The sequence below is a fragment of the Rhinolophus sinicus genome, linkage group LG11, assembly GCF_036562045.2.
Source record: "Rhinolophus sinicus isolate RSC01 linkage group LG11, ASM3656204v1, whole genome shotgun sequence".
In the NCBI taxonomy this organism is placed as follows: Eukaryota; Metazoa; Chordata; class Mammalia; order Chiroptera; family Rhinolophidae; genus Rhinolophus; species Rhinolophus sinicus.
The window spans coordinates 47,307,136-47,332,116 of NC_133760.1; the positions used below are offsets into that span (position 1 = coordinate 47,307,136).

The window sequence follows — 24,981 nt, forward strand, 5'->3', positions numbered from 1 at the left end:
CTTTCCCTCTTGCTGTCTCCTTCCCGATGCCGAGCGAGTGCCCTCTACGCTGCACCGCCCCGCCCTCTCCCACACTGTGGAGGGACTGGCTGGCGCCTAGGTCCGTCAGTCCAGCGATAAGTGACAAGGGCCAATAAATATGCGAGACTCGGATTCCTAGAAGCGGGCCAATCGAGGAGCCGCCTGCAGGTCCGAAGGCGGGGCTAGAGAGGGCGGGGCCTGGAGGGGCCGTAGCGTCACCTGACCGCGGGAGGCTCCGCGCGCGGTGGGTGCTGATCGCTGCAGGTTCAGGGGAGTCGCCATGGTGAGTGCTGAGGGCGGCGGGCCCCGGGCGGACCCTTCTCCCAGCCCCTGCTGTCTCCCACCGCCCTGGGGCGCTGCCGGCGGAGGGGGGGCCCCGCAGCCCGACCGCGGCTCACACCAGCCCGGCTTGGCCTGCGGGGTGGGGGACAGGCCGGGGAAGGCCGCAGGCGGGCCGATCCGGGCGGGGGTGGGCGGTGGCTCCTGGCCGCAGCCGTTGCTCTGAGACAGGCGGCCTCCCTGAGGGTGTCTCGGCCTGGAGGCTCTGGGGGCCGGGAAGGCCTGCGGACGCCCCTGAATGCAGTCGGCCGCCGCCCCGCCCTGACCGGAGCCCGAGTGCCCCGTCGGAGCGACAGGCTGGGTGGGGGCTGTGCGGGGGGCCGGAGGCTCGGGGTGGCGTCGGGACCCACCCAAGGGAGCGCTCCGTTGCTGGCGCGCCCAGCGTTGTGCCTGGCAGTGTCCTGCCGGCCCCGCGCCTTTCCTCGTGCGAGAAGCGCCTCCCGCAGGGGCCGCAGTGGGGCCTGGCCTTTCTCGGCCTCGGAGCCCCCTTGGCTGCAGTGCTTGACAGCGACTTCTAGGGATTCGCTGACGTGAATTTCCTGGAAGGACTCGTGCCATCCGATACCTACGAGCTCTGACAGACGGAGAGGAGACCGCTGGTTCCCTCTAACGTCTGTTCCCTGGGCACCCAGGCTGCCTTACCGGGCTCCCATTGATGGAATCCAGGTGCTTCACTTGCTGGAAGTAGGCCTTCTCCGTAGCGCCTCTCGGTGATGGCTGCACATCGCGTGTGGCTGTGGCTGGTAAACTGCAACTTCCTTAAAATGTGAATCCTGGTGTCTGGTTTCCACAACGGCAGGTTGTCACTCGCATTTTATTAGCGTTGGACATTGTCTGCACTGTTGAAATGATGTTTTTGTATGTTGGTGTGTATCTCACTGCTCACTGCATGTAGACAGGCTTCTGCAAACGGGCTTCACTTTAAGTGTGTTAATGCCAGAAAGCAGGATTGAACGTTTGACATGTACCACTTTCCTCTGATAGACCGCTCTACAAGGTGATTCTGCTGATTTCTCAGAATTTTTACAGCTGGTAATTGCTATAAGAACAGTGCAAAAGTGTCACTAGGATTTGTCTGCTTCTCACCATCTACGGATTGACATTTACAGTGATTGGTACTGAAAGTACTTAATTGAAGGTCTGCTATGCAAGCCAGTCCTGTGCCAGGTGAACCAGGTTGGAGAACTGAGCCAGACCCAGTCTCGTCCTCATGAATTTTATTGGGAGAGAAAACTCCAGGATCAGTCACATCACCGTCCCTGTCTCTGACGTGGGCATGTCACTCACTCTTACTTGAGTCTCATGTGTACATTTGAAAGCAGGGTTGGCCTCTTTGGCTCTTCCCAGTCCTCACATTCTAGGATCCAGTTCAATTCATCAAGCCTCGTGCGTCCCTTCCGTCATGGATTGTGCTGGGCACTGGAAACAAACACAGCGCTGGCTCTCCCACAGCTTAAGAATCTGGAGGGAAAGTCGTGCTTGTGGAACATAATGTGATGTTGTCTGAGCATCACCTTACTAGCACTGTCAACTCAGTGTTGGGTCACGGAGGGAGAGTTCTGCCTGGGAGCTTGGGAAAGACTACAGGAAGTGACATGTGAACTAACTCCGAGGAGGGTGAACAGAAAGCAGTACTGCAGGTGGAGGGAAGGTGCTGCACGCACACACGTGAAGCTGGGAGAAGTGAGTGCTCCTGGTGGGCGCCGTCGTCATATGATTCCTGGGGAAATGGATGAAGGTGGAGACACTTCAGATCGTTTTCCCCTCATGAAGTTTCCATCCCTCCTCATCCTCAGTTCGCTCTACTTCAGTTGTTACTTTGTGCCTTAACGTATTTTAAATAGCACTCTCATCACCATGATGCAATTCTCTGTGAGATGGGTTATTTCATTTCACAGTTGATTTGCATTGTGTTGTTAGATTACATCTGCAGCCTGTGAGTGGAGATACTGACCAACACAGGAGTTGCTAGGATGAGTGGAGATAATTGCTTGTATGTAGGCAGGATATAATAATAATGGTAACACTTACCAAGTGCTTGTTACTAAGTGCTAGGCAAGTTTTGAGCTTTATCTGTTCATTTCATGTATTCTTTGTAACAGTGATATAAGTAAGGACTCTATTCCTGTTTGATAGAAGAGGAAACGAAAGCACGTTGTTTGAATGGAGAGTAATTTCATAAGTGACATGTTCATGATGACATTTGCCTCTCTCTGTACCTTGTAACTGTGTAGACTTGGGAGGGCTGTTTGGCTTGGGTCTCAAGCTAAAATGGGCCTAATCATAAGTGTTCACTGGATCTTGATTCTGTGGTGTTTCCATTTTTCTCTGATCTACACAGCTGCTAAGTACAGAGTGGTTTGTAAATGGAGAACCAGTTTCATGAGTGAGGAGACAGACACTCGTTACCTGGCTTCTGTTTTATGAGAACACATTCATGTTATAACTGTTCCTGTTGTAGGAAGGGCATAAGACACTCCTTTCGAATAGCCGTTTATGTAATAACTATATTGTCTTATGAGTAATATGTAAAAACACATTTCTTTATTATAGCTTTATCTCTTCATTTGTAGCCTACTTTGTAGTAAGTCTGTATTTTCTACATTTTGTGTTTAAGTTTCTTTTCCTTTTAAACCCAGTTGATACAAAGTAGAAAACATTTGCTAACATTTTGTTTATAGATCACTGAATCTAGTCTGATACAAATAATTTTGGAATTGTTTGTAATCTTTTTATAACCATAGTTTTATTTGCTGTATAAAGACAGTCATTATACACAGCAGCCCAAAAGGTGGAAACAACCCAAGTGTCCGTTGACAGATGGATAAACAAAACGCGGTACATACATATAATGGAATATTATTCAGCCTTAAAAAGGAAGGAAATTATGACACATGCTGTAACATGGATAGACCTTGAAGATACTATGCTAAGTGAAATAAACCAGACACAAAAGGACAGATATTGTATGATTCTACTTATCTGAGGCACCTGGAGAAGTCAAATTCACAGAAAGAAAGCGAAATGGTGTTTGCCTGGGGTGGGAGTCGGGGAATGAGGAGTGAGTGTTTAAGATGAAAAAGTTCTGGAGATGGATGGTGGTGATGACTAAACAGTGTGAATGTCCTTAATACCACGGAACTGTACACTTAAAATGGTTAAAATGGCAAATTTTTATATATATACCACAATAAAACAGTAATTATTAATGTAAAAATTTCATGATATATCACTACTTCGCTCTAAGTTGACCATCTGAACTTAATGAAATCCATTGATTCTGATAATTGTTAAACCTGTTGCATCCAGATATAAAGACCAATAACATTCAAACTGTACTTGGTTTCTCTGAAGTTCTCCGAGGACGAGCCCGTGAAGACTGTGAATTGCGTTAAAATCAGGATCCTGAAATGCTGTGTAGTCCTTCCTTGCCTCTGAAGCCAACATTTCACACTAATAGTTCTGCCGTATTAGTTATTACCTTTTAAATAAAACTTGAAGAGGGTGAATATTCTCTTCAAGTTTAAAAGGTAATAACTTTTGCTTGAAATTGATTATGCTTCTGAAGTGTGGTCATAGGGGAACTCATTTTACTAGAGTTTGCCACAGGAAAAATAAAGAGATGCTTGGCATTGCTTATTATTTAGTTAACTTTTTTTCTCTTTCCAAAATTAGACCAAGAAAGTTTTCAGTTTTTATAATTGATTCTAGTTCAGAAGTGGGTTTTATGGAGTTTTTGTTAATCTCAAAATTAAGTGTTGTTTTGATTGTCTTCAATAACAGGACTAACTAGATTTAACTTTCATGTTTATGTATAAGTCCTTGCCTTCCACCTTTCCAGCTCATTGTGTAGGAGGCATTCTATCTTCACTTCTTTTTTATTTAAGTGAAATTAACATAACAAACCATTTTAAAGTGAATAATTTAGTGGTATTTAGTCCATTCACAGTGTTGTACAGTCACCGCCTCTGTCTAGTTCCAAAACATTTTTGTTACCCCAAAAAGAAACCATGCAGTACTCATTAAGGAATTACTCCTTCACTCTCCCTCCTGGGAACCACCACTCGACTTTCTGCTTCTACTGGTGATTTGCCTATTCTGGATATTTTGTATAAACGGAATCACACCATATGTAATCTTTTGTGTCTGGCCTCTTTCACTTAGCATATGGTTTCTAGGTTCATGCACACAGCATGTATCAGTACTTCTTTCCTTTTTGTGATTGAATGATTTTTCATTATGTGTATGTACCACAATTTGTATATACCCATTCATTTGTTGATTTTTAAGTCATTTTTTATTAAATACATAATGTAAACATTCATTCCAACACCAGCTCATTTACTCATTCATTGAACATTTATGAAGCGTCCATTATGTGTTGGGCAATGTGTTGGGTCCCAAGGATGTAAAAATGACCATCATTTATGGTTATAATGTGACGCACACTGTAGTGGAGGTGTAAACACAGTTTTATACAACATAAAGAATGAAGTGGTTCACTGCTCCACGGGTGGATCTAATTCATTTCGCAAGCACAGTTTTGCTGATGGCAAAGACAAGAATATCTGATGTATTTTGTCCATTTTAACTGTAGATCTCTGTCTTTGAAATGGTAAGCTAGGTACTTGAGGAGAGAGTACTCTTTGTGGTGTTTGTCTACCACAAGTCAATAACAATAATTTCAGCTGTTTTGTTTCTAAGCTGTTTAGTCCCTTATTATATATATATTGCCTAAGAGGTCGGTCTTCTCATAAACTAGTTCCTTGGTCTAAGAATAGAGTAAAATGCAGATGAAAAGAAGTCTAGAGAAAAAGAGGCTTTTAGGGATTTGGGTAGACTGTACCTATCACAGGAATTAGATTGGTTGATGGCTGCATTCTGGTCGGATCCAGAGCGTATTAGCAGAACACAGGTAGCCATAAACCACGTACCATGTCCTTTGGGACCAACCTGTTATGAGAATGTTCCGTCAGTTTCTGAGAGAGACTAAGTTCTCCGAACACATTCCGGTTCCCTTCAGTAACCTTATGCTAACTTCTGTAACTGAGCTTGGCTGTCTGTTCAGTAGTTGTCAAAACTGGTAAATGGGTTTGAGATGTAGAACTGTGCGGAGCCTTACAGGACAGCCTTGGAAAGGCGAGGCTAAAGCGTAGAAGTATCCGATTTGCTGGAAGCGAGTGCTGATGAGACATTAATGGAAGTCTGGTTTTACGTTTCAGCCTACCACACAGCAGTCACCTCAGGATGAGCAGGAAAAGCTCTTGGATGAAGCTATACAGGCCGTGAAGGTCCAGTCCTTCCAGATGAAGAGATGCCTGGTAAGGATGGCGGTATGGGGGACTCCGCTGCGGTCTGGGTGCTGTGGAAACGCTGCAGCGTCTTCCTAAGGCGTGGAGCTTTGCACTGCTTCTGGCCAGTCGAACTGTCAGTGTCTACCAGTGTCTGTCTGCAGTCCCACCTCCCTCAGGCACTGCATGGGGCAGCTTCAGCAGGGAGCCCGTGTACTGCCATTGATATTTGTCGTCTGGGATGGTCTGTCTTCCACACCCGAATGTAAGCGTCATGAGGACGCGAGACCCTGCCTTCAGGTTACCCATCACTAGTATCACCACACCGGCATCCGACCTGCATTACCAGCGCAGTGGGTCCTATACCTCAGACCAGAGGCGGGCGTCCATGTAATGGGTACTTCATAAATAGTTGTTGCCAGAATGGTTTTAAATGCTTTCAATTTGAATTATTCAGCTTTGTTCCTGTCTTGAAGGCTTTTTTTCTGTCCTGAATATATTTCTTTTGTAGAAGCTAGCTTAAAAATAATACTTACACCTATTTATATATTTTCATATTGTAAAAGATAGGGTAGGAGATAATCTGTAGACACTATAGATTCTCTGGATTAAAGTTTAAGAAATGGAACCAAATAGGCTGGCACTTCACGTTAAAAGTTGCTGTAATGATGATGAAGATAATTATATCTTACCTGTGTAAAGTGTCTTACAGTTTCTAAAGCTTAGTAATATGCTCTTAACCAGTCGTACCTGTGGTGTCGCTTTCCTTGCAAACAAATTTGTAAAAAGGAAAAACGTCTTGGGATGGAGAAAGTGTGCAGGCCTGGAGCTAGCTTGCTTCTGTCTCTTTCTGTGTATGAACAGTGTTTCCTGTATGTAAAGGTGGTGTCATTCCAGACATCTCTGAAGACTTGTAACCTATGACAAAGCCATTGTCAGGATAGTAGCTTGCTTCAAAAGAATCAGTATGCCAGCTTTCTTGATTGCAGGTAAAATTGGAATCAGTGCAACTAATTTTCTAGTCGCTATGGGTTGTGAAGGTTAGAGCTATGCCAGGAAGCTTGTGGTCTAGAGACATAAGACTCGCTGAGCTCTGCAGCCCTGGTGGGAAAGCAGGTGTCTTAACGCTTTTCGGTAGAGAGATGGCCAGGTGAAATCGAACTTGGTATTTTACATAACCAACTTAAGTGATTGTTTAAAGTAAGCATTGTGATAATTCTGTTGGTATTCCTAGGACAAGAACAAGCTTATGGACGCTCTGAAACACGCTTCTAACATGCTGGGTGAGCTGCGAACTTCCATGCTGTCCCCGAAGAGCTACTATGAGCTTTGTATCTTTTCAGTGTTGTGAAAGAACATTCCGACTGTACCTTTTTCTTGATAAGGCCCTGGTCTGTTTGTTCCTTATTAAGTTTTCTGGGGTTCTGTTTCCCTTCATTGTCTTAACCAAATAGCATTCCTTTTCCACGTAAATGTGCTAAATGAGAAAAAGAAAACCAGTATCAGAAACCCTTTTCCTGTGCTTAAACTTCTTGACATGGGTGGTGGTTGTATCGCAATTTGCAGACCATTTGCGCAGGTTGTTGAGGCAGTTGGTTCTTTTTTTTTTTTTTTTTTTAATTTATAGGGGGTGACAATTGTTAGTAAAATTACATAGATTTCAGTGTACAGTTCTGTATTAAAGCATCTGTAAATCCCATTGTGCGTTCACCGCCCGAGGCAGTTGGTTCTTTAAACCTTAGATCCTGCCACGCAGGCCTCTGAAATGGGAAGGAATTCCCAAAGGACTGCCATTTCCGAGCCCCGCTAGTGGGCTGACAGGCAGTCCGTGTTGTTGTTGCTGTGCTTCCAACATCTTTAACGCGCTTATGTGAAGGAAGGGAAGCCCAGCTGGAATTCTGTCGCATGTAAATGCGCTCTTCAAGGACCAGCATTTAAGCTGCCTGCCCACCAGTGTAATGACTGACGAGTTCAGAGTATTGCTCAGGTTGGTTTGGCTTGAATCCTTAATCGTCATGAAAAGACATGGCTATTTCTGATGAGCTGCACTACCTGGAGGTCTACCTGACAGATGAGTTTGCGAAAGGAAGGAAGGTGGCGGACCTCTACGAGCTCGTGCAGTACGCGGGGAACATCATCCCGAGGCTGTGAGTAGCCTGAGGCCGAGGCTGGGGCCTGTGATGGCCTTTCGGATCAGGGCTTTCTAGAAAACCACTTTAAAGGTTATTTATTTCTTGACAGAGAAATTAACATTTTGGTAGACACTGATTTGTTAAAGGTTTTAGAGTATAATTTACTTTTCACATAGATTATTGAGGAATTTTGGAAATAGAAAGAAATGACATATTTTGTTTAATGTCTCGACTACTAGAAAAATTAGTATGACAATTCTAATGTGTTTAAAGTTGATCACTTCATATGTGTGTGTGCGTGTGTGTGTATTTGTACGTGTGCGTATAGATTTGGGAGTGAGTGCCTATATTTTAAATCAGATGATACTTTCTTAATTGTGCAGGAGAAAACTTGGTCCCTGTCTTGTTTAATATGTTTGTATTCAGTATGTTTGGACATAATCAAATTCTTGACTTGAATATTTTATTTCTAATCAAATGTTTCCTCCAAATTCTCCTAGTTATCTGTTGATTACAGTTGGAGTTGTCTATGTCAAGTCATTTCCTCAGTCCAGGAAAGACATTTTGAAAGACTTGGTAGAAATGTGCCGTGGTGTGCAGCATCCTTTGAGAGGCCTGTTTCTTCGAAATTACCTTCTTCAGTGTACTAGAAACATCTTACCTGATGAAGGCGAGCCAACAGAGTAAGTGCTTTTCTTTCTTCATTTAGTTGTAATATTTTTTCTTGTTGTATAGGAAAGTATATAGGAGAAAGTAAATATCAATAATTCTACCCACAGCCAGCCACTGGTAGCATTTCGTGTTTCAATTTCCTTTGTTATATAGAACGCCTCAGTATATGTGTGTGATGCAAAATGTACTCTCTTAAAAATTATGTCTGTAGATTATTAGAACCTGCTTTTTTCATGTAATGTAATTGAGAGCATTTTTCCATTCCATTAAATATTCTTTGAAAATAGGACTTTTTAAATGACTTACATTTTCAAAATTGTATTTACAATGAAATAATGAAATGTGCTTAACTTTCTCCATGCGCTCTCCAATTTTCATATTGTTTCTTGAATGTCTTATCAGTTTTGATAATTTATGGACTGCTAGTTACCCTACAATATAAATGATTTTAATGGTCTGTGCACGCCAATTAGATATTAACTCCCAAACAGAAAGAACAAAAGCCACTCAGAGAACCCTGTGTCTTGTGACCGGTATTCCAGCACCTGAGTCCATTGCGCTTTTATGCCACAAAATGGCAGATGGTCAGCCAAATGGGTGAACTATCCCTGTGACAGGTTCCCTAGATTAAAGACCTTACTTCCTTTTTTTACAAGGTCATTCATTCATTCATTTATTTCTAAGGGGTATAATTCAGTGGTTTTTAGTATATCTGCATCAATTCCTTTTTAAAAGAAAAAATATAAAATTTTACTATGCATATGACAGAAAATTTAAATGGTATAGAAAAGATGAAAATTTAACTGTATAGAGAAGAATGTCAGCTTATTTGATTTATTATGATTTGACTCTCAGTTTTGAGCATTTAATTAGGCAATCAGTAAAAAATTTTGAAAATTACTAAGTTCCTCATCTTAGGAGATGTAAAAATAACCAGGAAATACATGGTCTCTTCCCTCCTTCACCAAGCTTACATTCCAATTGAAAACATAAAATCTTTAACAATAAAATGATGTAGTTACCAGTACATTATGTCAGTTTCTTTAGGCTTTTTGAATTAATGGCATTATCATAACGAGTCTAGTTGGCCTGGGGAAAAGAGTGGGGGAAAGTATTTTGTCACTTTAGACTTGTACTGTGTCCTCTCCCTGGTCTTTTTTTTCTCTCAAGTTTGTTCCCCTTGAAATTGAACACTAAGCCAGTGAAGTTGAAAGTGTCTTTCATAAAGCATCGGTGTATTAGAGAGATTAGAAGGAAATGCTCAAAGGAGAGGGACAGTAGAAAATTGGTCCTATAATTTAAATACTGTATATAAAGATTTTTCCAACTGACTGTCTTTGCAGTGAAGAAACAACTGGCGATATCAGTGATTCCATGGATTTTGTCCTACTCAACTTTGCAGAAATGAATAAGCTCTGGGTGCGAATGCAACACCAGGGCCACAGCCGAGATAGAGAAAAAAGAGAACGAGAAAGGCAGGAGCTGAGAATTTTAGTGGGGACAAATTTGGTGCGCCTCAGTCAGCTGGAAGGTGTAAATGTGGAACGTTACAAACAGGTTTCTGTTCTTTTACTTGTCACCTTTGCTTGTGTCATGAGCTATAAATTGAAGTCTGATTTTAAAATCAAAATATTTTTGTTAAATGGTATTGCATTGAAAGCCATTGACAATCAGAGAAAACGTCAATAAACTTAAAGATATATTTTGAGTTTGTGAATGGGATGATTGGGTATCACCAGTTCTTCTTAAATTGAGATTTACTGTATTTTGCTGTAGATTTACTCTAAAGCTACATAAGATAATGTGGTATTGGTGAAAGGGATAAACATGTTAATCAGTGTTTTACTGTAACTACACTATTTAACACTATGAGTATCTACTAAGTGCTCGTCTATTCTCCAGTGGAGGAGAATAAAGCAGGGATCGACAAACGTTTTTTTTGTAGAAGACCAAATAGTAAACATTTTTTGGTTTTGCAAGCCCTGTGGTCTGCAGCTACTAAACTCTGCAGGTGTTGTGCCAAAGCAGTTGGACAATATGGAAGCAGTTTACAAAAACAGGCATTGAGCTAGATTTGCTGACCCCTGTAATAGACAATCCAGAATAGACACACATACTGTGTTTCCCCAAAAACAAGACCGGGTCTTATATTAATTTTTGCTCCAAAAGACCAATTGGGCGTATTTTCAGGGGATATCTTCTTTTTTCATGTACAACAATCTACATTTACTCAAATACAGTCATGTCATCTTCTGGATCATAACGTACTAAATGCGTCTGTCTGGCTGATGATCTTAACTGGGGCTTATTTTTGGGGTAGGTCTTATTTTTAGGGAGACATGGTATACAATCAATTATTTTTGATAAAGGTGTAAAAGCAACCTTTTCAACAAATGGTTCTGGAATAATTAGACATCTGTATGCAAACAAAACTCTTGAACTATGACCCATCTTCATACTATGTAGAAAAACTCAAAAAATGAATCAGAGACCTAAATATAAAATCTAAAACTATAAAACTTTTAGAAGAAAAAACACAAAGGAAATCTTTACAACCTTGAATTAAACAGAGGTTTCTTAGGACACAAAAAGCGCAAACCACAAAAAGTAAAAAATTAGTGAAATGGACTTCATGCTAAGTGACTTTTACTAAATAGGAACCCAGAATTTTTTGTTTAAAAATTCTGTAAAATTTTAAAGTTTAATCTAGAAAGGAAGTATGGGTGAGAAAAATCTGAAAGATGATTTTCAAATTAATAGTCCAACCGTGCTGTTAGAGGAGTGACAGGAGATTTTGAAAGTAATCTTAACTCTTACTTTTTTTTCCTCTTAGATTGTTTTGACTGGCATATTGGAACAAGTCGTGAATTGCAGGGATGCTTTGGCTCAAGAATATCTCATGGAATGTATTATTCAGGTAGCTTTGAACATTTGTTTTATATTTTTTTAAATGACTCATTTTATATTTCATTAATTTTCATTGTTTTGAAAAAAATCTTGTTAGAGTAGAAATTAGGTTTCCTGAATGAAGAATTCATTTCTCCCACTAATAACTTGGTCATTGTATTGATATATTTTTCTCCCCTAAATGTAGGAAAGCATGACCTCCCCACCTTCTAGGTTTCATTAGTTTTAGTATAATTATAGGTGGACTTTCCTTAGTGGGATATTTCTATCTGGGCTTACGTTTAGAGAGACTTAAAAGTAATGTATTTTAATTTAGTTGTATAAGATTAAAATGATTTTTTCCCACAAATATGAACTTTAAGTACCATAAGTAAGTCCAGAATATAATGTGAAGTGCTTTTACTTGTATCACTCAGTTATTATTTGATTTTCAGGTTTTCCCTGATGAATTCCACCTTCAAACTTTGAATCCTTTTCTTCGGGCCTGTGCTGAGTTACACCAAAATGTAAATGTGAAAAACATAATCATTGCTTTAATTGATAGGTAAGAGCTTCCAACACTGGAAGGCAGATGTTCTGACTTCGGAATAATGGATTTAAGACATTGTCATGAATTATTTATTTCTGTTAAACTTTTATTATATTAATGATTTTATTGTAACTACACTGTTTAGTTCTATGAGTATCTAGTAAGTGCTTGCCTAGCTTAGGCATGAAAGAGGTTCAGGATTTAATTGTGCAGGAGGCATGGAAATAACATTTTTAATCTATGCGTTTAATTATCACGTAAAGACTGTTATACGGACCGAGATGAAAGCTGACTTTCGGTGGGCGCCAGTTTGCTTGGGGGTCTGCTTCATCAAGTAGCCATAAGATACAGATTATGGAGACTGTTCAGTAATCATTGTCATTGCGTGTTTTAAAGAGAATTCCAGTGTATTAATATGTTAGTAAATCCCCTTCAGGCTTCAGCTCTACTTCTAGAGCCCTTGGTCTTGTTTAAATGTCTCAAACGTGGTCCTCGATGTGACTCTGCTAAGTGCCCATGTGACAGGTATGCTGAGTGCCAGTTGGTAATGTGTCCTGCTTGTGGACATACTGACATGAAACCAGACACCCACACCCAGGTTATTTCTACAAACACTACCTTTTGTTTTATTTTAAATATCTGAGTTACTAGTTTTAAAGTCTGAGAATTTAGCAGAATTCTCCAAATCCTGTTAATTGGCCATACTCTTAATGGGAGCAAAGAACTAGATTTTCCTGTGTCACGTGTAATGTTCCTTAACCATCCCTGCCAGTAGCTGTGGCGAACAGATAAAGATAATGGAACAGACATTATTTTGAATAGTTTAAGATGTAGAAAAGAGATGTTTACTACTTTTGAAGTTAGTTGCGTCCTAAACTTTATATTAGGTTAGTGCAAAAGTAATTGCGGTTTTTACAATTGTTTTCAACCTATTAATCCATAATTACTTTTGCACCAACTTAATAGTGGTAAAACTGCAGTGTCTTAAAGTATCTGTGTACCTTTTGGCTTTTAAAGATTATTTTTATAATCATGGCTGTCAAATACATTTGTCACTTTAGTGCATTTCTATTCATATCTACTCAATTAGGTTTCAAAGAATTTGGCAAAACCGGCCTATTGAAAAATCTGTTTAAGTGTGATATAAAGTAAGAATGCAGTGAAATACGACATCATTGGTGAAACTGTCTAGTTAAAGATGAATTGAAGGAATGATCAGCTACCTTCCATGTCCTTTGTAAAAACCTTTTCTAATGTTCTAGGAGACATACACTTGTAGAAAACACAGAAAAGCGTGAAGAATAAAATGTCATCTGTGACCCCACTACTCAGATCTCTATATCTTTTTAAATAAAGATTTTTTTTCCAGATTAGCTTTATTTGCTCACCGTGAAGATGGACCTGGAATCCCAGCAGAGATTAAGCTTTTTGATATATTTTCACAGCAGGTGGCTACAGTAATACAGGTGTGTACGGCTTTTCTCCTAAGTTCCCTAAACTTCGAAACTTCTCAACTGGTAGATCCTTTTGTAATTGTGTAAAACAAATTCTCTGGTTTTCTAAACATTCTAGTCTAGACAAGACATGCCTTCGGAGGATGTTGTGTCTTTACAAGTGTCTCTCATCAATCTCGCTATGAAGTGTTACCCCGATCGTGTGGACTATGTTGACAAAGTTCTAGAAACAACAGTGGAGATATTTAATAAGCTCAACCTTGAACAGTAAGTCAACGTCACACTTTTGTAAAAACCCTCGTAAGGCACTTTGTTTGGTCCCAGATTTGCTTTTCTTTCTCAATTCCTTTTTAAAATGTTAGCATTTGTCTCATTTTCAGCATTTGTTAGCATAACATGCTTGGTGCTAGTCAGGCCAGGAAGTGGCAGCCGGTTACTGGGTTGTGTACACTGGCCAGGTAGTGGGCTCATGGACTGTAAGCAGTCTCCAGAGACCAGTGTCTCCAGTTCACCCTCTTTTGTAGATGTGAACGAGTTTTTAAACTGGTAAGGAAACGCTTTGTGTTGAGCAGTATTTCCGTAAGAAGTGGTTTTCTACTGATGAGTAAGTTGTGAAAAATTAGGGGCATGTATGTATTTAAGGTGTGGAGACTAAGTTGGTTTAAAATATTTTTCTGTTTCGAGCTTGATGTTGATACCATGGAGGAGAGTATGGTGCTCTTGTCCACTCAGAGCCTCCTTCACTGTGCTCTCCCAGGCCTGCCACGTCCTCTGGTGGCCCCTGGGCAATTCTGCTCCCTTTATCTTTGTTCCAGCGGTCCCCTTCCTGTCCCACCCTCCGTTGCTTCTGACTGAACACAGTCAAGCCAGGCCCTGCCTGCCTGCATTATTCATCATTTCACCTCACATGAACTGTCTCCTATCTGTCTCTCTTCTAGTGGTTTAGCTGCATCCGGAAGATCCCTTTCTCGTTTACCTTTTATTGCTCCTTTTTCCTCTTGGTCTCTCCCATTTTTTGGTGACCCAAAAAACATTTCAGATCTTGAATGGTAACATACCTCCCCTACTAAATGAGTTTTAAAGTTCTAAAATTAGACAAAGAACTGCAAATCCCAATCTGAAATGGTAGAAATGCGGGGACATTTCTCAGTCTCCACAGAATGGCTCCTACAAGCCACCACCTGATGTTCAGCCTGTTCTTCCTTAATCACCACCATCTGGAGCAGAAGAAATCGTTTATGTTTTAATTTTTTTTTATTTTTTCAAATTGCTAGTTTTGCATGGATTTTTTTTTTCCTACTTATTTTCATAAGTCATATACAGTACTTACTGGCTACCCTAGAAACCTAACTACCACTTAAAATGCTTCCCTGAGACATAGCAAATTCCAGACAGTCACTTTAACCTCAGCTGTACAACCTGTCATGACTTGGAGACTATTACATCCGCTTTGTATCAGTGGGACATGAATAGATGAATAAATGCGTTAAGATGAGCATCTTGGAAGGAGGTCATTGGAGAATTTTGGGGTGGTGTGATTCACTCGATCCATTTCCTTTCACATATAAATGAAAGTTCGATTTTTCTGAAACAAGCCATGTTTGTATATGTGGAGAGTTAATTCCATTCAAGGGCTGCTGTTCTTCTTCCCGTAGTATTGCCACCAGCAGCGCAGTTTCGAAGGAGCTCACCAGACTGTTGAAGATCCCTGTGGACACGTACAACAATGTTTTAACGGTCTTAAAACTAAAACATTTCCACCCACTGTTTGAATACTTTGACTACGAGTCCAGAAAGAGCATGAGTTGTTACGTGCTCAGTAACGTTCTGGATTATAACACGGAAATTGTCTCTCAAGACCAGGTGAGAGAATAGCGACGTGCTGTGTTTTTGCAAGTAGCTTATTCATTACATAAATTACAGGATTGGAGCTGTCTAAGGCGGAATGGTAAACAGCTGGAATCTCACCAGGAAGAATAACCACTGTTGATTGACATTTGGTGCACCTCTTGCCAGACTTTTGTCTGTGTGTCCACATGCATATACTTGTGTTGCAAGAAAGGATTTGTGTTGTTGATACTGTTTTGTAACTTTATGTGGCTAGAATCGCTCTTGACAATGGCTATAGGTGCTGGTGGTTTCACCCAGTGGTCTGTCTCCCACGTTGCAGGTGGATTCCATAATGAACTTGGTGTCAACGTTGATTCAGGATCAGCCCGACCAGCCCGCAGAAGACCCTGACCCCGAGGACTTCGCCGACGAGCAGGGCCTCGTGGGCAGGGTCATCCACCTGCTGCGCTCGGAGGACCCCGACCAGCAGTACCTGGTAGGCGCCAGCCCGCACTGTCCCCCATTTCCTGTGTCATGAAGGGTCTCACGTAGCTTGTGCTCTTACAAGGTTTTGAAAGAATCGTAGCTGAATAAGCGATGAGGTGGCATGTGTGGCCCTCCCTTTGTGTATCAGTGTTTGTGAAGTCCCGGAGCACATGAGGACATTTGTGTAACTGTTTGTGAAGTCCCGGAGCACATGAGGAATAGGCAGCCTGCTCTAGTTTCTGCAGGAGACCGAAGCCTTAGGGGCTGCAGAAGAGCCTGTCTGCCGTTAGCTGGGTGTCCAGTTGTCGTTCTATGTTCATTTAACAACTGTGTGTTGCTTTGAAAGTCTAAGCAACAATCCTTATATTCAACTGTATTGATGTATCCAAGGTTTGCAAATACAAGTTGTGTGTGTCTGCCACACTGAAAATGTGTGAAACGACTTTAAAATTTAGATTGCCTTTTTCTTACCCCCTTTTTTCTAGTAAAGAAGTCAGATGAGGTGCTCCCTTTCTTTGTCACTAGTCCTAAATAAATATTTGTGAAATGAATAAAACATATTCCCTGAGTGTTGGTGACTGAGGCTGGATAATTTATTTTCATGAAAGGTGGCACAGATGGCTGCTTAATTGTGGTTTGGGCAAAGTAGTTTATCCATTGTTGGGTGCACGAGGCTATTTGGGCTGCTTTAATGAACAGCTTTGTTTGAGGGGGAGGCCTGACTTTCTCGTGCTGTGACTTCCTTTGTCATGGCTGACACTTGTGCTCCTTCATAGCCATTGTATTGCTGTGTATAGTCTGTGCCTTGGCTCAGTGACAGATGCTCTGGGCCCCACAGCGTGTCACTCTGTGCACTGTGATTTGTACAGTGAGTGGCTGCTTGTTCACGGCTTTAACCGGTTACCGTATGTTCCCGTGTCACACACACGTGTCTACATGTGTTTTCATTTTTTGTTGCATACCAAACGGAGTAGTTAGGTGTGCCTTCTGCCTGTGGCCAGTCGGTTACGCCCTTGTACAGACGCCTTGGAGGCGAGGGTCGTTCGCTCTGACTTCTCAGGGAGATGCAGCCTCTTTTCCGTCTGCCATTTCAGAGAAATTCACAAAACCCGAATGTCACACATTGTGTCACACATATTTAAAAAGTATTTCATGGATTCTTTGTAGGTTTTCTGAAACAACCAGACATTCGTTTCACAATGGCCTTTTCAAAGTGTATTGCCTTGACCTAAATGGTCGTAGTGTTTTTTCTGAATTAGGAGGTAGGATATACCAGCAATACGCATAGAGCTGTTTTGTATTACAATAACAGCCCACATTTCTGAGCGCATGCCTTGTGTCAGGTCCTGGGAACACTTCACATGTGTTATTTGATCTTCCCAACCACCCTAGGAGAAATATCTGAGCCCATTTTCAAATGAAACTGACAGCTAAGAGAAGGGAAGTAATTTGCCCAGGATCACACAAGTCGTAAGTGTTAGAATTTGCTTTGAAGTGTAAGTCTTTCCTTAGAAAGCCCTTTACCAACACAGTATACTTTGTACATGTGTCTAGGAAAACATATTTCAATGTCTGCCCTGACTAGCTGTGTAACCGGGGCAGATTGTACAACCTCTCTCAACCTCAGGCCTCCCCGTTTGTGAAACGAGGTCAGTGTCTGTCTCTAGACTGATTGCAAGGCCTTTGCCAGATAAGAGATGTGAAGTGCTGACCAAAAAGCCTGCAGGCTGCATGCGCTCCAGAATGGGGATGGGGACGGTGGCAGCGATGACGACAACAGGAGTCCCCAATTAATTTTAAAAACAATGAATCATAGTGCAGAAAAGAGTAATTGGTCTTTTTCTTGTTCAGATTTTAAACACGGCACGAAAACATTTTGGAGCTGGTGGAAATCAGCGGATTCGCTTCACACTGCCGCCATTGGTATTTGCAGCTTACCAGCTGGCTTTTCGCTATAAAGAGAATTCTAAAGTGGTGGGTTTACTTTTAAATATGTCACTACTTTTTTCCTTTTTCCTCCCTGCGTGTGTGTATTTTAGTTTATTATTATGTAGAATTTCAAACATACACAAAAATAGATAATAAAATCCCAGCTTCAGTAAATCTCAATTCATTCTTTGTCCCATGTTAGGTGTTTGTGACAGTGATGTTGGCGGGTTACAGTCCAGCTGCAGGATCGCGTGAAAACACTTAAAATCAAGTGAAAGATTCAAACAGGTTGCATTTATGCTGGAAGTTTTGCCTGTGTTTAAAGATCGCTTGTGAGACAGTCATCAGTGTATTATATAATCGGCTGACAGTGCTTTAGTTTTAAAGAACAGTTTCATTTCCTTGGAGCCTTTGAAGTACCAGCTGTGGAGTGGTACCGCCCTGTGAGCAGAGGCTGCGGTACACGGCAGGTCAGACCCACTCAGCCAGCTCTGCCTCAGGGAAGCGCCAGCGCTGCATCATCACCTGTCTCTCTGAAGCCTGTACTTGAATCATTTCTGAGCTGTATACATTTTTTATGAGCTTGTTCCTTTTACCAACAGAATTACGGCTTAAGTCTTCAGTGGAGTAGCTTTATAGAAAGCACCTGAGCCTGGGCAGTCAGGTTTATGTTGAGGAACAAAGCTCAGCAAACTTCATTTTCAGACAATGGGGAGATAAGATTTATTCAGCAGACCTACCAGCAAGGCATAGCAGCGTCTGCCCGTTTTTATTAGGCCACTCTCTCGTTCAGTCCCTTTCCCCGCATCTTAGGGACAGGTATTTGTGAATGTAACAGTAAAACTAGCAGCGAGCATTTACTCACCGTGCGCCATTCACTGTGCCCAGACGACGCACTCGGATCAGTGCATTTAGTCCTCGTAGCAAGTCTGTCACTACTACTCTCTTAAAAATGAAAAGAACTGATTGCTTTAACAAGAAATTGGGATGGTGAAACACGGGCAAAATATTGAACCTCACTAGTAAGTACAGCAGTGAACCTGTCTAGAAATCAAACTGGTGAAGAGAAAAGAAAAATAAGGTTCAGCGATGGCAGTGGTGTGATGAGAATTCATTCTCAATCCAGTCATGGTGGGAATGTGAATTACTGCAGTCTTTCTAGAAAACTCTGGCAGTGTGTAACCAGAGCCTTAAAAGATCCAGTAATTGCACTTCTAAGAATTTGTGCTAAGGAAATAATTAGGGATTCAATAAAGCTTTTGTATATAGATCATGATGGTAATACAGATCGTTTCCAGAAGGGAATAGCTAAGTAAATTATGCTACGTCCAGTATGTGGAATATTTTCTAGTGATTAAAATGATTTCAGATAACTTTAGTGTCATGAGGAAAATTGTTCTGACAAAATAAATAAAATAAAAGAAATTGAATACAAATTATATGTAGCATGAGCCCAATTTAACTCTTTTAAGTGAGGTACTTTAAAATAGAAAACAAAAGCATGCACAAATATCCCAGTTGCATTACATTTGTAAAGAAAAAAGAAGGGAAAATATTAACACCAGAATGCTATCATTGATTATTGCTGGGTGGTAGATTTGGGGATGATTTTAATTTTTAAAATTCTTTGTGTATTTTCCTAATTTTGTCCAATTTGGGAATGTGTTGCTTTTCTGATGAGAAAAAAAGAAACTCCTAATATATAAAGATTGCAAAGCCAGTAACCTCCAGTGGATGTTCTGAGAAAACATCCTGTTTGATTGACTTGTGTGCTTCATAAATGAGACAGAGAAGAAAGAACAGGAAAATTGTGAGCTCACCTTTATCACTTTCTCTGTGTGTTCTCTAGAAGTTGTATATAAAATAAATATTCTTGAGCAAGTTACTCTTGGGCTTAAGGTAATTGAACACTTTTTTCTTGTTTTAGGATGACAAATGGGAAAAGAAATGCCAGAAGATTTTTTCATTTGCTCACCAGACTATCAGTGCTTTGATCAAAGCAGAGCTGGCAGAATTACCCTTAAGACTTTTTCTTCAAGGGGCTCTAGCTGCTGGAGAAATTGGTTTTGAGAATCATGAAACCGTAGCGTATGAGTTTATGTCCCAGGTGATGATGTGTTCCGCTCCGGGTCGTGGAAAGCATGTGGCTGTGCTCAGTCACCTGTGGCATGGTGCAGTGCACCTGGGTTTACTCTTCACTGAATTTGTAACTACCCTTTTCCACTGTCTTGGGACTTCTTAATGCTGTAGTCATATTGCCCAGTTTGGAGCAGGATAATTTGTTACCGGGCGCTAGTGAGATTTAAGATTTCCAGGTGGATCATGGTAAAAAAAAGTTCCTTTATTAATTCAGTGTGGGAACCCTGGGTTAAACCAAAGTTAAGACAGTTTCCTTGTTACACAACTTGTCAGCATCTTTACTGTATCAGCTGTGCCTTGTGCCCCTCCGAGAGGGCACGTGTGCTGACCTGCAGGGATTGCAGGACGCTCCCAGGGTGGGCTTGGTGGGAACTGCCGCGGAAAACGCTCCAGCAGATGGTCCTTCTCCCTGTGCCCACCAGGCATTTTCTCTGTACGAAGATGAAATCAGCGACTCCAAAGCACAGCTGGCTGCCATCACCTTGATCATCGGGACCTTCGAGAGGATGAAGTGCTTCAGTGAAGAGAATCACGAGCCCCTGAGGACTCAGTGCGCTCTGGCCGCATCCAAACTTCTGAAGAAGCCCGATCAGGGCCGAGCTGTGAGCACCTGTGCACATCTCTTCTGGTCTGGCAGAAACACAGACAAAAACGGGGAGGAGGTAAGGCAGGCGGGAGGTCGTCCCTGAGCTGGTTACAGGACAGGCGACTGTTAGCAAGGGATGGCAGGCGCGGCTTGTGATCTGGATGCAAACCTTTGGAGGGCTTGGGGACCTGACAAAGAAAACTGTTTTGTTTTGTTAAAAGGAAAGTAGTGTGCAGAGAGTACATCCTGCAGTGAGGCCTCCACTTTGTGTGTATTGTAACATTGCGCGTTTATACCATAGCGCCTTTGAAAAATATGCACAATACAGGCATACCTCGTTTTATTCCACTTAGCAGATACAGATTGAAGGTTTATGGCAGCCCTGCCTGGAGCAAGTCTGTTGGTGCCATTTTTCCAACAGCATTTGCCCACCTCGTGTCTCAGTGTCATGTCTTGGTAATACAATGTTTCAAATGTTCACTGTTATTATATTTGTTACAGTGATCTGTGATCAGTGACCTTTGATGTTACTACTGTAATTGTTTTGGGGTGCCACGAACTGCACCCACATCACACGGCGAGCTTAATGGATAAAAGCTGTGTGTTCTGACTGCTCCCCTGACCGGCCATTCCCCATCTCTCTCCCTCCCTGTGGACCTCCCTGTTCCCTGAGACAATTACAATATTAAATGAGGCCAGTTAATAACCCTACAATGGCCTCTAAGTGTTCAAGCGAAAGGAAGAGTCACACAGCCCTCCCTTTAAATAAAAAGCTAGAAATGACTAAGCTTACTGAGCAAGGCATGTCGAAAGCCGAGACAGGCCGAAAGCTGGGCCTCTTGTGCCAAACAGCCCAGCTGGGAAAGCAAAGGAAACGTTCTTGAAGGAAATTAAAAGTACAAGTCCAGTGAACATGGAGTGATAAGAAAGCAAAACAGCCTTAGTGCTGATGCAGAGAAAGTCTTAGTGGTCTGGATGGAAGGTCAAACCAGCCACAACATTCCCTTAAGCCAAAGCCTTATCCAGAGCAAGACCCTGCTTCTCTTCAATTCTGTGAAGCCTGGGAGGTGAGGAAGCTGCAGAGGAAAAGTGTGAAGCTGGCAGAGGTTGGTTCATGAGGTTTAAGGAAAGAAGCCGTCTCCATAACATAAAAGTGCCAGGTGAAGGTCTAGCTAAGAAAATGAATGAAACTGGCTAGGCTGAATGACAGATTTTCAGTGTAGCCGAACAGCGTTTTATTAGAAGAAGATGCCATCTAGGACTTTCTCAGCCAGAGAGGAGAAGCCGATGCCTGGCTTCAAAGCTGCAGAGGACAGGCTGACTCTCTTGTGAGGGGCTCATGCAGCTGGTGAGTTCAAGTTGGAGTCAGTGCTTATTTACCGTTCCCAAAATCCTAGGGCCCTTAGAATTATGCTAAATCTAAGATGACAGCCATCTGTTTACAACACGGTTTACTGAACATTTTAAGCCCACTGTTGAGAATTATTACTCAGAAATAAAGATTTCTTTCAAAATATGACTGCTCAGTGACAATGCACCTGGTCACCCAAGAGCTCTGATGGAGATGGACGAGGTTAATGTTTTCATGCCTGTGAACCTAACATCCATTCTGTAGCCCATGGATCAAGGAGTAATTCTGACTTTCAAGTCTTAGTATTTATGAAATACATTTCAGACGGCCAAAGCTGCCACAGATAGTGATTCCTCTGATGGATCTGGGCGAAGTCAATTGAAAACCTTCTGGAAAGGATTCACCATCCTAGATGCCATTAAGTACATTCGTGATTCATGGGAAGAGGTCAAAATATCAACATTAATGGGAATTTGAAGAAGTTGATTCCAAGCCTCGTGGATGACTTTGAGGGTTCAAGACTCAATGGAAGAAATAACTGCGCTTGTGGTGGAAACAGCAAGAGAACTGGAATTAGAAGTGGAGCCTGGAGGTGTGACTGAACTGATGCAATCTCATGATAAAACTTGAATGGATGAGGAGTTGCTTTTTATGAAGGAGCAAAGAAAGTGGTTTCTTGAGATGGACTCTACTCCTGGTGAAGATGCCGTGAAGATTGTTGAAATGACAACAAAGGACTTAGAATATTACATAAACTTAGTTAGAAAGCAGTGACAGGGTTTGAGAGCACTCACTCCAATTTTGAAAGAAGTTCTGTGGATAAAATGCTGTCAAACAGTATCTCATGCTACAGAGAAATCTTTGGAGAAAGGAAGAGTCCATTGATGAGGCAAACTTGACTGTTGTCTTATTTTGAGAAATTGCCACAGACACCCCAACCTTCAGCAATCACCACCCTGATGAGTGAGCAGCCATCAGCGTGGAGGCAGAGCCTCCACCAGTGAGAAGACTATGACTCGCTGAGGGCTCACAGGATGGTCAGCATTTTTTAGCGATATTTTAAAATTGAGGTGTGTACATTGTGTTCTAGACGTAATGCTGCTGCTGCGCACTTAATAGACTACAGCATAGTGTAAACATAACTTTTATGTGCACTGGGAAAGCAAAAAATTGTGAGTCGCTTTATTGCGGTGGTCTGGAACTGAGCCCGCAATATCTCCGAGGTATGCCTGTGTATAAATATAAAACATATACCATATAAATATATAAAACAAGTACTATATTTGCTTTAAAATATAGCTGTGTACTTAAAAATGAAGAGGATTTAAATTTGTTTTGTCCCTTTAAAACATGAATCACTGTAGTGTTGTTACTTCTCTGTGTGCAATGGGATGTTCGTGATTCATTAATCACTTTACTGCTCCCTCCTCCCCTCTTATTCCAGCTTCATGGAGGCAAGAGGGTAATGGAATGCCTAAAGAAAGCTCTAAAAATAGCAAATCAGTGCATGGACCCCTCTCTACAAGTGCAACTTTTTATAGAAATTCTGAACAGATACATCTATTTTTATGAAAAGGAGAATGACGCGGTAAGTGAATTGATATTGGTGTTAGTGAAGTGTTTTCCCTTCTTGCTCTGAGATTTGATGTGTACAGAAGTTTGTCATTCTGGTGCTTTTTGTTTGTTTGTTTATGAGGATCAGAGTCTGGGGAACCCACCTACTGGTCTCCCATTCTCCAAAAACATGCTCTGACTATATAGATGCATCTGTAATGGAAGAACTATTTGTATGCAAGGAAATTTTCATCCCTTTTGCTTGGGAATATTTTATAAAAATAGTCTCTGTGTTTAGGAAACACAAAGTAATTTACAAATGCTAAATGATAGCCTGATTTGTCATCAGGTACAAGTTCAGAATAAGTCCTAAATAAAGAATAATGCCTTAGCCTTTTGGCAGAGCAGTGTTGGTCAAGATTTGTAGGTTAGATAAATTGTGTTTTTGTTCTTTTACTGGTTCATGGTGCTCTGTATTTTTTATTAACTCCTTTTTTTTTTTTTGATGAATAGCCAGAAGTTGTTCCCAAACTAGGACTCATGTTCTCATCTCTTTTTTCCCCCCTATAATTACTCTGGTAATTGATGAGAGTAACACAAGCTCCTCAAAACGTTTTTATTAAATTGCCTTTTATATTTTGTGGTACATGTTTGGTCATGAAATTGTACATATTCTTTTTTTTTTTTTTCCTATTCTTTTATAGGTCACAATTCAGGTTTTGAACCAGCTTATCCAAAAGATTCGAGAAGACCTTCCAAATCTCGAGGCCAGTGAAGAAACAGAGCAGATTAACAAACATTTTCATAACACACTGGAACATCTGCGCTTGAGGCGGGAATCGCCAGAATCTGAGGGGCCCATCTACGAAGGGCTCGTCCTTTAAATGGAAACAGGCTCACCACACTCCTGTCCACGCACATCAGTGAGGGTTTTGCTATGCTAGGTCTCCCTTCCATAGATTGTGCCTTTCTGAAATGCTGAGGTAGCTTTCCCGTTTCTTACCTGTGATGTGTTTTACCCAGCACCTCCGACACTCACCTTCAAGACCTTAATAAAGCTATTCACTTCGTAAGTGTTCAGGTCTGTCTGATCACCCCAAGTAGCATGATTGATTTGCTATTTAATATTCCTGTGATCTGTAAAGAAAAACAAGAACACAAATATTTAAAAACCACTTATCTTGGCTACTAATGAAGCTCTCCTTCCTTTATTTCTGTTTTGTTTTATTGTTGATTATGTCATTTCCTTCATTACTTGGGAGTACTAACCCGAACGTGTCTGTCTCTTTGTTCTCTAGTCCAATTTGAGATGAATTTAGAGGAAAGGAATACTGTATGTGAAATTCAGCTTGGGCTTTTCCCTAAAAGCAAGATAAGGCCATGTATAATATTTTCCCTAAAACTAGAATATATTAATGCATGTTTCAGAATTTTAAAGCACCATGGTCAAAACCAGAAGCTATATTTTGCATATTTGGACTCGACCATCCATTTAAAAACCTATGTTGTCCTCGACATATTTATCAAAATAATTTTGTTCTAAATAGTATAAATTAGAAAATTTGTGATCTATATAATTTATGTATAACCATTATTGTACATTTAGGGGGAAATGCGTCATACGATTATGATTTTTTTTTTCACCAGTGAAAATAAAGTTGCCATTAACAATTTTGGACTTTTTTTCGTTTCATACGTGATTGGTTAGAGGAACTAGTAGAATGCCTATTCCCTGTGATAAGACTGCATAGCTTGTCACCA

General features: G+C 41.2%; 1 protein-coding gene across 2 annotated transcripts; it reads left to right on the plus strand.

Annotated features, from left to right (window-relative positions):
• Positions 1–24,891, plus strand: VPS35 (VPS35 retromer complex component). 2 transcript variants are annotated; one of them, XM_019731855.2, is made up of 17 exons: positions 1–304; positions 5,583–5,681; positions 6,886–6,982; positions 7,675–7,798; positions 8,284–8,466; positions 9,799–10,012; positions 11,289–11,372; positions 11,797–11,906; positions 13,261–13,357; positions 13,464–13,612; positions 15,001–15,208; positions 15,516–15,671; positions 17,513–17,635; positions 19,518–19,697; positions 20,152–20,391; positions 23,111–23,254; positions 23,925–24,891. In XM_019731855.2, exons 1-17 carry the CDS (start codon positions 302–304, stop codon positions 24,102–24,104), a joined length of 2,391 nt encoding a protein of 796 aa, XP_019587414.1. In that variant the 5' UTR covers positions 1–301; the 3' UTR covers positions 24,105–24,891. The 2 variants fall into 2 exon arrangements, with proteins under 2 accessions (XP_019587414.1, XP_074171057.1); XM_074314956.1 differs by having other exon boundaries at positions 299–2,098.
• Positions 24,892–24,981: the final 90 nt, after the last annotated feature.